Source organism: Hyla sarda, chromosome 2, assembly GCF_029499605.1.
Source record: "Hyla sarda isolate aHylSar1 chromosome 2, aHylSar1.hap1, whole genome shotgun sequence".
In the NCBI taxonomy this organism is placed as follows: domain Eukaryota; kingdom Metazoa; phylum Chordata; class Amphibia; order Anura; family Hylidae; genus Hyla; species Hyla sarda.
Window position 1 is genome coordinate 232,909,986 of NC_079190.1, and position 15,672 is coordinate 232,925,657.

The 15,672-nt window shown below is 42.5% G+C and overlaps 1 protein-coding gene across 6 annotated transcripts in view; it reads left to right on the forward strand.

Moving 5' to 3' along the window:
* VAV1 (vav guanine nucleotide exchange factor 1) overlaps positions 1 to 5,345 on the forward strand; it is a 96,714-nt gene extending 91,369 nt beyond the window's left edge. For 5 of the 6 annotated variants that reach the window (XM_056556596.1, XM_056556598.1, XM_056556599.1 and 2 more), the window contains 3 exons: positions 2,071 to 2,197; positions 4,234 to 4,385; positions 4,458 to 5,345. In XM_056556596.1, the coding sequence (XP_056412571.1) occupies positions 2,071 to 2,197; positions 4,234 to 4,385; positions 4,458 to 4,511 (333 nt within the window). In that variant the 3' untranslated portion in view covers positions 4,512 to 5,345. The remainder of the gene's footprint in view (positions 1 to 2,070; positions 2,198 to 4,233; positions 4,386 to 4,457) is intronic. The other variant, XM_056556597.1, reaches the window with a different exon arrangement.
* The last annotated feature ends 10,327 nt before the right edge of the window (positions 5,346 to 15,672 follow it).

A 15,672-nucleotide genomic window follows, 5' to 3' on the forward strand; every position in this document is an offset into this window, starting at 1 on the left:
ACATTTTCCCACACGGTTACACATATTTAGCTGCATAAAGATATACTCATACTGAAGAAATAAGAGATCCATGGGAAACCTCACCTATAGTGGAAGAAAATAACACTTAAGGAATCAAATATTGCTTTACCCATACCATTATTTTGCAGTACTAAGATTATGATAAAGAACAGTCATGTCTGACTGGGGAACCATAATCTAATCAGATATAATGATCTTGATGGCCCACCCCTTCATAACATATTCATCTATTTTAAACAGGATCATAAACTTAGGACATATCAATAAGGTCTAAACAATTATTTGTGAACCAAACCATAAGAAATAGACCCTAGTGGCAAGATCTTGCTTCCAAAATCAGCTCCACATGGAAATTACTTTTACTGGACTTTTGGGGTCCTGTAAGATAATTAAAGGGGTAGTCCAGTGGTGAAAACTTATCCCCTATCCTAAGGATAGGGGATAAGTTTGAGATCGCGGGGGTCCGACTGCTGGGGCCCCCTGCGATCTCTCTGTACAGGGGCCAGGCTCTCCGGCCAGATAGCGGGTGTCGACCTCCGCACGAAGCGGCGGCCGACACGACCCCTCAATACATCTCTATGGCAGAGCCGGAGATTGCCGAAGGCAGCGCTTCGGCTCTGCCATAGAGTTGTATTGAGGGGGCTTGTCGGCCGCCGATTCGTGCGGAGGTCGACACGCCCCCTTCCCCCGGGCTGTCGGGGCTCCGTACAGGAGATCGCAGGGGGCCCCAGCGGTCGGACCCCCCGCGATCTGCAACTTATCCCCTATCCTTAGGATAGGGGATAAGTTGTTCACCACTGGGTCACCACTGGACTACTCCTTTAAGGGACTGATCTGAAAACAAACCAATTCAGTCTAAGGCTATCCATGTGACCTCATCAAAGCCTTCTGCAAGGTCAGATGGACTTGGCAGCCAGAGACCCAGTTGCATCTGCATAGAGCAAACATAGAAAAATAGCACAGGTCAAAAAGGCTGGAAGCAATCTCCAAAACCCCGGGAGGATATAAAATTGTCATTTAGCTGGGTCAGTACCAGAAGAGCATGTCAGGACAAAATCAGCAGGCAGAGGAATAAACAATAACAGTCGGAAGGTCAGAAACCAGAACACGTATAGACAAATTCACATAGAGTAGAGGTTAAAATGTACATAGCCAGATAGGAGAGAACATAAATATAAAAATCAGCAGCCAAAGAGGAATTACCAGGTATATGGTCCAAATATCATAAACCAGAAGAGCAGTAACAGCAGTATTATGCTAGAATTACAGGCACTTATCCTTGGTAATTACCTATTTTAATGCAGTGCTGTTCACCAGGACTGGATACCGAGCTAGTGCCCTGATTGGCTTACTGTCCAGATTTACTGATTGGCTGATCAGCCCTGAGCGCTGGTCAAGGCCAGGCTGGTGACCATGACATTGCTGTAACGCTGATGCTCAGGTGCCCTGAGCAGAAAATAGATTGCTGAGATAGAGCAGTCCGAACAGATAGTACATTACAGGTTCATTATTGAGTCAAAGCCTTCCTCCACTGGAGAATGTTTTGACTCTCTGATAGGTCAGTCCAACCCTGAAGATAGGTGTAAATAATGCAGAGAGAGTATCAGAATAAGAACATGTCAGAACACTAAAATGATAAAATTATATTTTTTATTTACTTCTTCTAATTCATAAAAATGTATCTGGTCCCTGGGGCCTCACTGGCGTTGGAGAGGACAACAATGTTCTTACTCTGTCCTCCTCAGCTTTCAACAATGCCACAGAGAGCTGAAAACTAAGTTTCATCATTGTAAAATGACTGGGTATACAATCATAGTGAGTAAATATACTTAGCTTGCTGCACCCCTTCCTGCCCAGACAGCCTAACTTCAGGGAGAAGCCTGATTGGCGGAGGGGGCATAGCAAGCTGACTGTACCCATGTCCTTCCCTTTAAAAATGGCCATGGCAAAAACACAAATGTAAAGATTTTTTTTTAAGTTAGGAAAGATGGTTTTGGAATTTTTCTATAGACCGATTACATGACTTTACATTTATTGTATTTCTACCAGGAATTGGTTGGTTTTTACCAACAGAACTCTTTAAAAGTTTGCTTTAAGCTTTTGGATACAACCTTACAGTTTCCTTTCAAGGAGCCGGAGAAGAAACAAAATGCCAGGATGGGTAAAAATGAAGATAGTATGTTTTGAGTAAAAAAAATTTTTATGGGAGGGATTGGTAAAAAAAAAAATACCATGCTGCAGCACAGACCACAAGGTTCAGCTACCCGCTCAGTTCTCTGGATAGTCTGACCATCAGTGTAGAAGTGGTCGAAAGTACTCTTTTCCTCTGAGGGATTTTGTAAATGCCATTTATTTCTAAGTAGAGGAGGGAATTTATTAAATACAGGCATTTTGCATGACAGCATTAATGAGGCAATCCAAGATTTTTTCTGCTTATATAGTGCAGCATGGGCTATTATTAGAAATGAATATAGAGGTTCTTGTTTATGCCTTGTATTTACCTATTTTAGCAGATGTAGGAGACATGGGATAGGCTCCATTTTGAATGTAAATTATCGCTGAAGTGGTTCTGTAATGCTGCCTAAATTTCCCCTAACTCATCTTGCTTTGGGTGTGGTGTTTGATCATTGCACCTGTTTATCTAATTAAGCTGCTAGTGCTTGAGTTAACACAAGTGAACATATTAGACTCATAAGTGGGTTGAGATCAGTTTACTTTATGTGCAGTTCTGATGTTTTTATGTATTAAAAGTGAGTTTTTAGAGAAATATAGAAAAAATTGAGAAATGTGAAGATGATTTGACTTATAATCACAACTGAGGTGAAGTATTTAGGATGTGTTTGCACATTGCATTGCTACTGCATTTTTCACACATTTTTACTGCATTTCTGCTGAGATTTTACAAAATTGCCATGTTTAAAAATGGAACCAATTTGCATTAAATTTCCCATATATGATATGCTCGATGAACATTACTGAGCAAATATTGTAAGCAGCCACATGAATATGTCCCAGATGCATGGTCACTAATTTAATAGTCTCATCCTGGGTAGGTCACAGCCCATACAAAAGGAATGTCACCAGGATCCAGTGAAAAGTGTATTATTTATTTATCCCAAGGACATAAAATGCCTTGACTTAACATACATATACACACGAGTACATGAAGCTGATATAAAGTTGTTTGGCAGGGTCCCCCAATGGAGCAATTTATTGTGGTACAAGCCTGCCAAACCTAGCTGCAGCTAAAGAAACACATACTCTTCATGTTATATTATATTCCAGTTTTGAGTCTGGATAAGAAAATGATAATAAACAAGATATTACTATTTTGTAATGTAAACTAAATCATTAATTGACCATTAAAAATGGTTATGCATCGAGAAGGAATTGATGTAATTAAAATGATTACAGTAATGTACTGTAAGTGATACCAGTATTAGGGCAGGGTCACATGGGGCACATCTGAAACGTATTTCGTGCTACGGATGTGCCAAAGGTAGTCACACAGAAACGGTAGAGCAAGCTGCCGGCTGCGGACAGATAACTCTGTGTCCGCTCATATTGGCGAATTTACCGCTTTAGAGATCTGCCGCTACGAGCAAACCGGATGCTATATGGAACCTGTATGTTTTCATGCTCAACCTTATCTCATCTTGTATCCAGGGCCCAACAGGGTACTACAGCCTCCTTTCAATTGTAAATTTTCCCCAATGAACCGATCCTTTTACTCCTCTAGGAGCAGGGTCACACAGGGCATATTTCACACTGCGGATATGCCGACAGGAGTCACACATGGCCTGCAGTGCGAGCTCTCACCTAAATAAACATATTTCTTACTAAAATTGTGACCTCTGTACACCCCATTATAATTTCAATGGTTATAATTATTAAAAAAAATATTTGACATGTTGCCCAGACATATCAAAAGTTTTAATGGCATTGGGTTTGACTCTTGAAACCCCATGATCATTAGTTATAAGCCGGTCGGCTGGCCGGCTGGTGAATCCGACCCTTTTGCTGCATAGACTTCTAAAGCAAAAAAGTCAGATTTGATTGACAGCCAGTGAGCTCTGCACTGCCGCCAACTTCCCTGGCTTATAATAGTGTTCACAGTGGGTCTCAGGATTGAGACGCAGTGTAATTAAATAAAAAAAAATTCTGTGATTGTAATCCTTTACCATGTATTGTTGTTACCATTTTCTTCAACAGAACAGAGAATGAAGTATCTGGGATCAGCTCGAGCACGTTATGACTTCTGTGCCAGAGATAGGACAGAACTGAGTCTAAGGGAAGGTGATGTTATCAGAATCCTAAATAAAAAAGGACATCAAGGATGGTGGAAAGGAGAAGTTTATGGCAAGGTAAGAAAAAAAATAAGTTAGAATATGGCTAATTGAGCATGAACTGTGTAAAATGTTGTCTTTTCTTTACAGATTGGTTGGTTTCCCTCAAATTATGTTGAAGATGACTTTTCTGAGTACTGCTGAATGATCAAGTCTCATAAAAAACAAAGGCTCTGAGGACCATTCATTTAGGACTCTGAGGAATATTCAATATGGACACAGAGGAACATTCAGTTTGGACACAAAGAATTGATCAGTTTTAAATCTATTAAATTATAGCAAAGACTTGTACCACTACTTGCCTCAATCTTCTGCATGAGGTGTTTTTGAAGGGACTTACTTCTATTATGATTGTCAAACACCTTTTTCAGTGGTCTCCCTAAAAGGGGTTATCCAGGAATAGAAAAACAGAGCTAATTTCCTGCAGAAACAGCACCACACCTGTCCTCAGGAAGTATGTGGAATTACAACTTGGCTAACATTCACTGAAATGGAAATGAGTTGTAATACCACACTGAACCTGAGGACAGATGTGGTGCGTTTTTTTATTTTTTATTTTTGGTAAAGAAATCAGCTTTTTTTTTTTTTTTTTAATCCCGAATAACCTCAGGATGACAAAGACTTCTAAGGACATATTTGAAGGAACAGGTTTCAATTTAGAGTGTTGCCTTCATAAATTATATTTGCCACATTTTAGAAAATAAACAGACCAATTTTAAGGTGTATATTCTTTTTGGATTAATACTTAAAAGCATTGATAGAAATATATACAGTTTTGTATCATTTTACATGTTCATTTATGCAGTTCATATTTTCCACATGTGCAGTCATATCTGCTGTATACTCTATTTTGTATTGTTCTCTTTTCATCAACTTCACAAGTAAGAAAAATCAACACGAGACATTTATCACTACCATCTAGGAGTTCATTTGATATCTTTACTTACGGTACCATCATGGACCCTACCTTTTACTTGAATTGAATACATGATTGGATATCCATTAAAAATCAATGAAACATGTTACTTATATGTCAACTTAAAATACAGGATATATTATTAACTCTAACAACCCATATTTTTGTCCAAAGTCCCATGCATGTCTATGGGACTTTTGGTACCTTACTCCACAAGCTACACCTTTTGCCCGATACACCCACATCACAGCTCAGCCCCACCTTACTCCACAAGCTACACCTTTTGCCCAATACACCCACATCACAGCTCAGCCCCACCTTACTCCACAAGCTACACCTTTTGCCCAATACACCCACATCACAGCTCAGCCCCACCTTACTCCACAAGCTACACCTTTTGCCCGATACACCCACATCACAGCTCAGCCCCACCTTACTCCACAAGCTACACCTTTTGCCCAATACACCCACATCACAGCTCAGCCCCACCTTACTCCACAAGCTACACCTTTTGCCCAATACACCCACATCCCAGCTCAGCCCCACCTTACTCCACAAGCTTTGCATCGCTGGGTGAAGGTGTTGGTCTGGCTTGCAAGCCATGTCCCCTTCTATTTTCGGCCTACAATCTTTTCATCACAGCTCAGCCCCACCTAAGGAGCACCATTTTTGCTTTTTCTCTCAAACAAGGTTTTGGTATGAAGACAGATCAAACACAGTCACTATTAAACAACATTAAGTCTACTAAAGTCTATGGCTGCGCTGCAGGTATGTCATAATACATTGAAATACGTTGAAATGTATACAAGTAAAGGAGCTATGAAATATATTATGAAATGGAGCCTAATAGTGATGTCAAATACTTTTATGTCATAAAAACTAAAGTATTATAGGAGTGATGCTAACTATTAGAGATGAGCGAACTTACAGTAAATTCGATTCATCACGAAATTCTCGGCTCGGCAGTTGATGACTTTTCCTGGATAAATTAGTTCAGCTTTCAGGTGCTCCGGTGGGCTGGAAAAGGTGGATAAAGTCCTAGGAGACTCTTTCCTAGGAATGTATCCACCTTTTCCAGCCCACCGGAGCACCTGAAGGCTGAACTAATTTATGCAGGATAAGTCATCAACTGCCGAGCCGAGAAGTTCGCGACGAATCGAATCTACTGTAAGTTCGCTCATCTCTACTAACTATTATTACAGTTACATAACCCGAAAAATGATGTTTGCAGGTTGTTGGGGCACAGATGATTCTTCATCCTACAAGTTTCAAACTGAGGTACTGACTACATTGAATATGGGGGATACATAATTAAACCGGATCTACAGCAGCTGAACAGGGGTTAAAATAAGCCCAGGGCTTCTCATAAAGATTCTGGGCATACCATTTATCCCTCCATAGTCCTTTCCAGTGCCAAGATATAAATTTGTTAATATGTAAATGAGGCTCAAGTGCCCAGGGGTCGTTCCCCAGCAAGGCAAGAGTCCAGGGTTACGCACCCCATATTCTCTAATTCATTGCCTCCATGCACACTTGCATAAACCTACTCCCTTTCGATTGACAACTACTAAGCTTACTCTTTGCACCCAGGTAGTGAACACTAGGAAATTGGCTGGATAACTCTGGGCTCCTGCCGTGCTGAAGAATGTGGCCTAGACACTTGAGCCTTGTTACATATTTATGAAAAAAAATTTGAGGTAGTGGCGCTCACAATATAAGACACGAGGTTAACTGCAACTTCCTCACTCAAAGGAAGAAAAAAAATAAATAAAGAAAAAACCAACAGAGCAGTCCTCAGTGTCTCACTCGGCCGAAACTGAGTATATGATGGGTATGGGGTTAAATTATTGCCTGGAGCCAGCTAAACCATATAAATGTTTAATAAACATATATAATCCTATTACAATAACTTCAGCGGGGCCCTTGCGGTTCACTGTATATAGTTATAACACTAATACAAATTAAACATAAATTAAAATATCGGCTTGTCACACACTTCATATATGGATAAAAAACACTATTATAGCAAGTCCGTGCCACCTGTAAACATGGAATATGACTATTGGGTTTCCAAAAAATCGCTCACATATAATATGAAGCTACTGTATGATGATATATTCCACCTGTAAATAAAAAATGGTCCGCATGTAGCTGGTTGGCAGCAATATAATCCACCTAAAAATAAATCCACAAACTGTATATTCCACCTGCAATGGAAATGGTCCACTTTCAATCACCGGATATTGGCACTAAAGTACACCTGGTAATGGAACGTGGACGTTCCTAGATTGTCCATGTGGAACTCCAGATATATCATACAGTTAAAACACAGGGAGCAATATATGACATAAGCTCCACAGGACTGATCCCGGAATTGGATGTACCGACCTGCGGGAGAAAGTTCACTAGCGTTGGCACCATGTGCCACTCACTGCTCCACGTCGTCCGGTTCAGCTCCCGCTTATGGTACGGCCGTATTGAGCTGCAAAAACGACTGCTGGCTGGAGCGAGGACAAACCACCACAAGCGGGAGCTGAACCGGACGACGTGGAGCGGTGAGTGGCACATAGGCACGCTAGTGAACTTTCTCCCGCAGGTCGGGGTCGTATTCTGGGACCAGTCCTGTGGAGCTTATGTCATATATTGCTCCATGTGTTTTAACTGTATGATATATCTGGAGTTCCACATGGAATACTGTTGGTCCCCCAAACGGACAATCTAGGGACGTCCACGTTCCATTACCAGGTATACTTTAGTGCCAATATCCGGTGATTGCAAGTGGACCATTTCCATTGCAGGTGGAATATACAGTTTGTGGGTTTATTTTTAGGTGGATTATATTGCTGCCAACCAGCTACATGCGGACCATTTTTTATTTACAGGTGGAATATATCATCATACAGTAGCTTCATATTATATGCGAGCGATTTTTTGGAAACGCAATTGTCATATTCCATTTTTACAGGTGGCACGGACTTGCTATTATAGTGTGTTTTATCCATATATGAAGTGTGTGACAAGCCGATATTTTAATTTATGTTTAATTTGTATTAGTGTTATACCTATAAACAGTGAACCGCAAGGGCCCCGCTGAAGTTATTGTAATAGGATTATATATGTTCATTAAACATTAATATGGTTTAGCTGGCTCCAGGCAATAATTTAACCCCATACCCAATATATATACTCAGTTTCGACCGAGTGAGACACTGAGGACTGCTCTGTTGGTTTTTTCTTGTTACATATTTACCTGTCATGAAAACATTTTTTTATATGTTGGACAATAAGACTTTCCTAGCAAGTTCCTAAATGTATTCTATTTAAAAAATAAAAAAAAAGTATATTTTCATGTTAAAATACATTTAGTAAAAAAACACCACTAGGGGTCTCCCTACGTGTTCTGGCCGCTAGTCTGTTATACAGGGTGGGCCATTTATATGGATATACCTTAATAAAATGGGAATGGTTGGTGATATTAACTTCCTGTTTGTGGCACATTAGTATATGTGAGGGGGGGGGGGAAACTTTTCAAGATGGGTGGTGACCATGGCGGCCATTATGAAGTCAGCCATTTTGAATCAAACTTTTGTTTTTTTCAATAGGATGAGGGTCATGTGACACATCAACCTTATTGGGAATTTCACAAGAAAAACAATGATGTGCTTGGTTTTAACGTAACTTTATTCTTTCATGAGTTATTTACAAGTTTCTGACCACTTATAAAATGTGTTCAATGTGCTGCCCATTGTGTTGGATTGTCAATGCAACCCTCTTCTCCCACTCTTCACACACTGATAGCAACACCGCAGGAGAAATGCTAGCACAGGCTTCCAGTATCTGTAGTTTCAGGTGCTGCAGAATGGGCAAAACAAAAATTGGGACAGGACCCTCAGTTTACGCAGAAGATTTTGTTCAGTGATGAGACAAACTTTTATGTGAATGGTGAAGTTAACAAACAAAACCACCGCTATTGGTCTGACACTAACCCACATTGGATAGATCCCTCCAAGACTGTTGGAACACAAAATTTGATGGTATGGTGTGGTATATGGGGTACAAAGATGGTGGGGCCATTCTTCATCAATGGAAACCTCAAGGCCACTGGATATGTGAAATTGCTACATGATGATGTGTTTCCCTCTTTATGCACTGAAGCTGGCATGTTCCCTGAGTTTTTCCAGCAAGATGGTGCACCACCACATTATGGGTGTCAGGTCCGAGCATTCCTAGATGAACAGTTTCCTGGAAAGTGGATTGGTCGTCGTGGGCCAGTTGAATGGCCCCCAAGGTCTCCCGATCTGACCCCCTTATGCTTTTATCTTTGGGGTCATCTGAAGGCAATTGTTTATGCTGTGAAGATACAAGATGTGCAGCACCTGAAACTACGGATACTGGAAGCCTGTGCTAGCATTTCTCCTGCAGTGTTGCTATCAGTGTGTGAAGAGTGGGAGAAGAGGGTTGCATTGACAATCCAACACAATGGGCAGCACATTGAACACATTTTATAAGTGGTCAGAAACTTGTAAATAACTCATGAAAGAATAAAGTTATGTTAGAACCAAGCACATCATTGTTTTTCTTGTGAAATTTCCAATAAGTTTGATGTGTCACATGACCCTCTTCCTATTGAAAAAACAAAAGTTGGATTCAAAATGGCCGACTTCAAAAGGGCCGCCATGGTCAGGGACGTGCACAGACATTTTGAAGGGCAGGGGCTCAAGTAAAAAAGAAGGCACTTCTCATAATTTAAAAAACGTCTGCCAGACTTAATGGGCAGATGCGCTGTGGCCCAGGCATACAGTGGACTCCCGCCGAGCCTCCTCTACATTCCTATCCCCCATACAAGTTGGTGTTTTTGTAAAATCGAATCAAGAACAGTTTCTATGAAGGTCTGTCTGTGTATATACACTTTGGCTGTGCTGTCAGTCTTATTTACAGAAAACATGTGACAGCTGCCCTATAATATACTGTATTATAGAGGAGATTCATTAAAACCTGTGCAGAGAAAGAGCGGTGCAGTCGCCTATAGCAACCAATCAGATCGTTTTGCTGAGGGCTTTTCCTCTGCAAAGGTTTTAATAAATCTCCCCCTATATGCCCCGGTCTGAGCTCTATATGAGAGAACGTGCACTGTACCCGGCCTCACCCAGCACCCATCCCCAATCACCCAGCACCCATCACCCATCCCCAATCACCCAGCACCAATCACCCATCACCAAGCACCATTCACCCACCACCAATCACCCATCACCAATCACCCATCCCCAATCACCCATCCCCAATCACCCATCACCCAGCACCATTCACCCAGCACCAATCACCCATCACCAATCCTCCATCCCCAATCCCCCATCCCCAATTACCCATCACCAATCACCCATCACCAATCACCCAGCACCAATCACCCAGCACCAATCCCCCCAATCCCCAATCCCCCATACCCAATCCCCCAATCCCCCAGCACCAATCACCCAGCACCAATCACCCACCTTATGCAGGAATCTCCACACAGCTCTGGTTCTTACACTGAAGAGATGACACCATACTAATATATGCTTACATGCTGCAATATACAAGTTGGCAAAAAAAAAGAATTACAAATATACAAAGACGGCCGGCATAGCACAGCATACAGGATGGAGGCAGGGAAGCTCCGCCTCCATTGCGCACAAGACTGACTTCGCATACTAACAATGTGGGGCAATACCTAGAAAATGGAAAGACCAATTTTTGTATACCTGCACTGTAACCTGGTGTATTGGGTTTAGTGCGAGTAAACAGCCTGTCAGTTTCCCTTTAATTATATACCGTACCCCCCTTTATGAACTATATACTGTGCCCCCATTCATCTATTAAATCCCTATATACTGTGCCGCCATTAATCTATTAATTCCCTATATACTGTGCCACCATTAATGAACTATATACTGTGCCACTATTCATCTATTAATTCCCTATATACTGTGCCACCATTAATGAACTATATACTGTGCCACCATTAATGAACTATATACTGTACCACTATTATTTAACTATGCTGTGCCACCACTAAGGGTGCGTTCACACGTGCGTATTTTATGCTGCAGATTTGCTTTAGCAGATTTCTCTTCCCATTATCAATGGGAAGCAAAATCTGCAGCAGATCTGCAGCAAAAAAAGGCACGTGTGAACGCACCCTAAGGATCTATACACAGTGCCAGCATGCATAAAAATATAATGTTCCAATATAATGAAATATATACTGTGCTTCCATAAATTCACTATATACTGTGCTTACATTCCTCCAATAATTCCCTAATAATGTGCTTCATACAATACATACAAGCACATAACATAAAGACACATACAGTACATAGGTAATATACACACATACAAAGAGACACTTAGACACATACATACAGGTACAAATATACATTAAGAAACATAAATACACAGACACACATATAACATGGAATATATACTAAAATATATAGCCAATAAGCACATCATACATACAGGTACACACATACAATCACTCACAGATGTATACACACACATACATAGATTCACTTGCTTATATATATAGGCACATACATAGAGATAGACTCAAACACACATATATACATATCATACTGACACACAGTCACTCAACATATACACAGCCACAATAAGGCCCCAGCCATCCCTCTCTGCACAAGCACATACATAGAGATACATATATATATATATATATATATATATATATATATATATATACATACATACACACACACACACACACACACACACACATATATATATTAGGGATCGACCGATATCGTTTTTTTTAGGGCCGATACCGATAATCGGTGGAGGTTAGGGCCGATAGCCGATAACTTATACCGATATTCCGGTATAAGTTATCGGCTATTTAACCCCCTGCGACACCGCTGCAGATCATTGATTTAAAGCGGGCACTTTAAATCAATGATCTGCAGTGGCTTTTGCGGGGCCATAGGCCGCCGCCGCCACCCACTTCTCTCCCCCTACCTGTCAGGGTGGTCCGGGCCATCCATCCTTCCTTCCTGTAGTGTCCGGCGGCGTTCCGGGTGAAGAGGGAACCGGTCCGGGCTGTCCTTCTTCTCCGGTGGTCATCTTCTCCACTCCGGGCAGGCTCTGGCCTAGTACGCTGCATAGACGCCGCTGCGTAGTGACGCCCGTGCGCAGCGACGCACCTGACGTCACGGCGTAGCGGCGTCTATGCAGCGTACTAGGCCGGAGCCTGCCCGGAGTGGAGAAGATGACCGCCGGAGAAGAAAGACAGCCCAGACCGGTTCATCCTCCACCCGGAATGCCGCCAGACACTACAGGAAGGAAGGATGGATGGCCCGGACCACCCCCATAACGGGTAAGTTTAATTTTTTTATTGACTCGGAGGGTGGGGGAGGGGCCCGACCGGTATAGCGGTATGGGCAAAAATCCATACCGGTATACCGCCCAGCATCACGGTGGGGGGTGCGACGCGGTGCGGCGGGTCGGAGGGGTGGCGGTCGCGGTGCGGTGGGGGTGTTGCGGGGGGCGGGGCATTATCGGCTTATCGGCAAGGTAATTGCCAATACCGATAATGCCCAAAATCGTGATTATCGGCCGATAATATCGGCCATACCGATAATCGGTCGATCCCTAATATATATATATACATACATACACACACACACACACACACACACACACACATACATATATATATATATATATATATATATATATATATATATGTATATATGCATACACACACACACTGACAGTCACTCACATATTTTCAGTTACTTACAGTAAGTAAGGCTCCATCCCCCTCTGCACAGGCTGGAGTTTGTGGTCGAACTGGTCCGTGTGGAGAGAAGCAGAGAAATGGCAGATAATGACAGGGTGAGTGGCACCCCCTTGCTGCAGGGAGGGCACAGCAAACTCCATTAAACCACATACAAATCTCCCCAGCAATGGATCCTTTTTACTGCACCTGTCACCCTGAGTCTGCAGCTCCTTTTGTGAGGGCACTAGAGGGGCAGGTGAGGAAAAGGGCAGGGGCTCCAGCCCCCTTTCACTCCTATGTGTGCAGGTCCCTGGCCATGGTCACCACCCATCTTGAAAAGTTTCCCCCCTCACATATACTAATGTGCCACAAACAGGAATTTAATATCACCAACCATTCCCATTTTATTAAGGTGTATCCATATAAATGGCCCACCCTGTAGATTTCAGACTCATGCTGGCCTGGCATGAGTCCGAAATCTCAGATTGCAGCCGAGACACATAAGCAGCACAGCGCTGCTCACTGCTTGTCAATCAGACAGACGGGAGCATGCGCTATGCCCGCAGCAGCTGCAGACATGGCCGGCCGGCTGGAGACGGGTGACAGATCTATGTGTAAGAATTTCTTACCTTCTCCCGGACGGCCTGCAGCTGTAAGCTCCACTGCTCTCCTTGGTCCAGCGTGAAGTTAGGGCGGAAGTGGTCCCAGTTAGGGCGGAAGTGGCGCCTGCTGGGGCACGCCCCATTCCTCCCTCACACACGGCAGGACCCTGAGCTGCCGAACAGGACAGATAAAAGGTATTTATAGGGTGTTTGATGCAAAAATAATGACAGGGATAGCTAGTGAGTGTCAGGGACAGATGGCGAGGGGGGATTAGGGACAGTTTAGTTGATGATAGGTACTCTTTAACAAAAAAGGCTTATATCTTGCCACTGGAAAGGACTATGGACATATAGGAGGAATGCTTGAAATCCTGATGGGACATTATAACTAGCCCTGTGCTTACTTTTTCCCCAGCTGCTGACAGGTCCACAATTTTTCTGTTTAGCCATAAAGGTATCACTCCTATAATAGTTTTGTCTAGAGATGAGCGAACTTACAGTAAATTCGATTCGTCACAAACTTCTCGGCTCGGCAGTTGATGACTTATCCTGCATAAATTAGTTCAGCTTTCAGGTGCTCCGGTGGGCTGGAAAAGGTGGATAGAGTCCTAGGAAAGATTCTCCTAGGACTGTATCCACCTTTTCCAGCCCACCGGAGCACCTGAAAGCTGAACTAATTTATGCAGGATAAGTCATCAACTGCCGAGCCGAGAAGTTCGTGACAAATCGAATTTACTGTAAGTTCGCTCATCTCTAGTTTTGTCCTTTTGGACACAAAAAGTAGTTAACAGTATATATATATATATATATATATATATATATATATATATATAGATAGATAGAGCAGGAAAGCAGCACTCCAGGGTAAGAAAAAGTGTTTCAGCTGGCTCACCCAGCCATTTTCAAGCTTGAAAATGGCTGGGTGAGCCAGCTGAAACGTTGCCTACACGTCTTTGGAATAAATCACATTTTTTTTGCTGACACCTGGTGTGCCACTGTTTATTTAATTTTTCTATTTAATTTTTCTATATATATATATATATATATTTCTCTGGTTAGCAAGGTACCCTACTATATTTTTGCTGTACATATTTCGGCATATTTGATCAAATCATGCTTGATTTCATTACCTAGCACTTTACTATAACTCATAGAGGATGTCGGTAGTAATCCTTCCCTAAGATATGAAACATGCAACCCATTAACCCCTTTAGGACGCAGGGCGTACCTGTACACCCTGCGTTGTTCTGATCACTGATGCTCACCGGGCGGTGATCGGAACAGGATGCATGCTGAAAATCGGCACTTCTGTTCCAATCAGTTCTCTGGTGACCCGATGGCATGGAAGATTAGGGTAATTAGTGCTGTCCAAGACAGACCATACATGCTGGGGGGTTGTAGTTTTGCAACAGCTGGAGGCACACTGGTGGGGAAACTGTGAGTTAGGGTCTGCTACCCAATTCAGTGTCTCCCCACCAGTGTGCCTCCAACAGTTGCAAGTCTATAACTCCCAGCATGCACAGTATTTCAGTGCATGCTGGGAGTTGTAGTTTTGCAATAGCTGGAGGTTTGCAACCCCCCCCCCCCCCCCCATAAAAATTAAAGTACAGGGTACATTCACACGGATGGGTTAACTGTCAGTTTCCCACTGTGAGTTTGAGCTGCGGCAAATTATCTGCCGCAGCACAAACTCCAGCCATACTGGGAGTTGTAGTTTCGCAACAGCTGGAGGTTCACTGTTTTGGAAACACTGCCATAGGAAATTTTTGGTGAAGGAGGCATATGCCATTCTTGCCTCGGACAGAGTCCACCAATGAGGGGGAAGAGGATGACTCAACTTTTTTCTTCTTCCCCCTTCTCATCATCCATTGAAGTTAAAAATGTCATGTTCTATGAGATGAAGTAAAAGGTACTTACATGAAAAGACCTCACAGCTATTTATAAATGAATTCTGCAACAAACCCACAGGAAACAGTGTTGCTGAAAACTTTGGCCATAAGCAACTGCACTGCATAG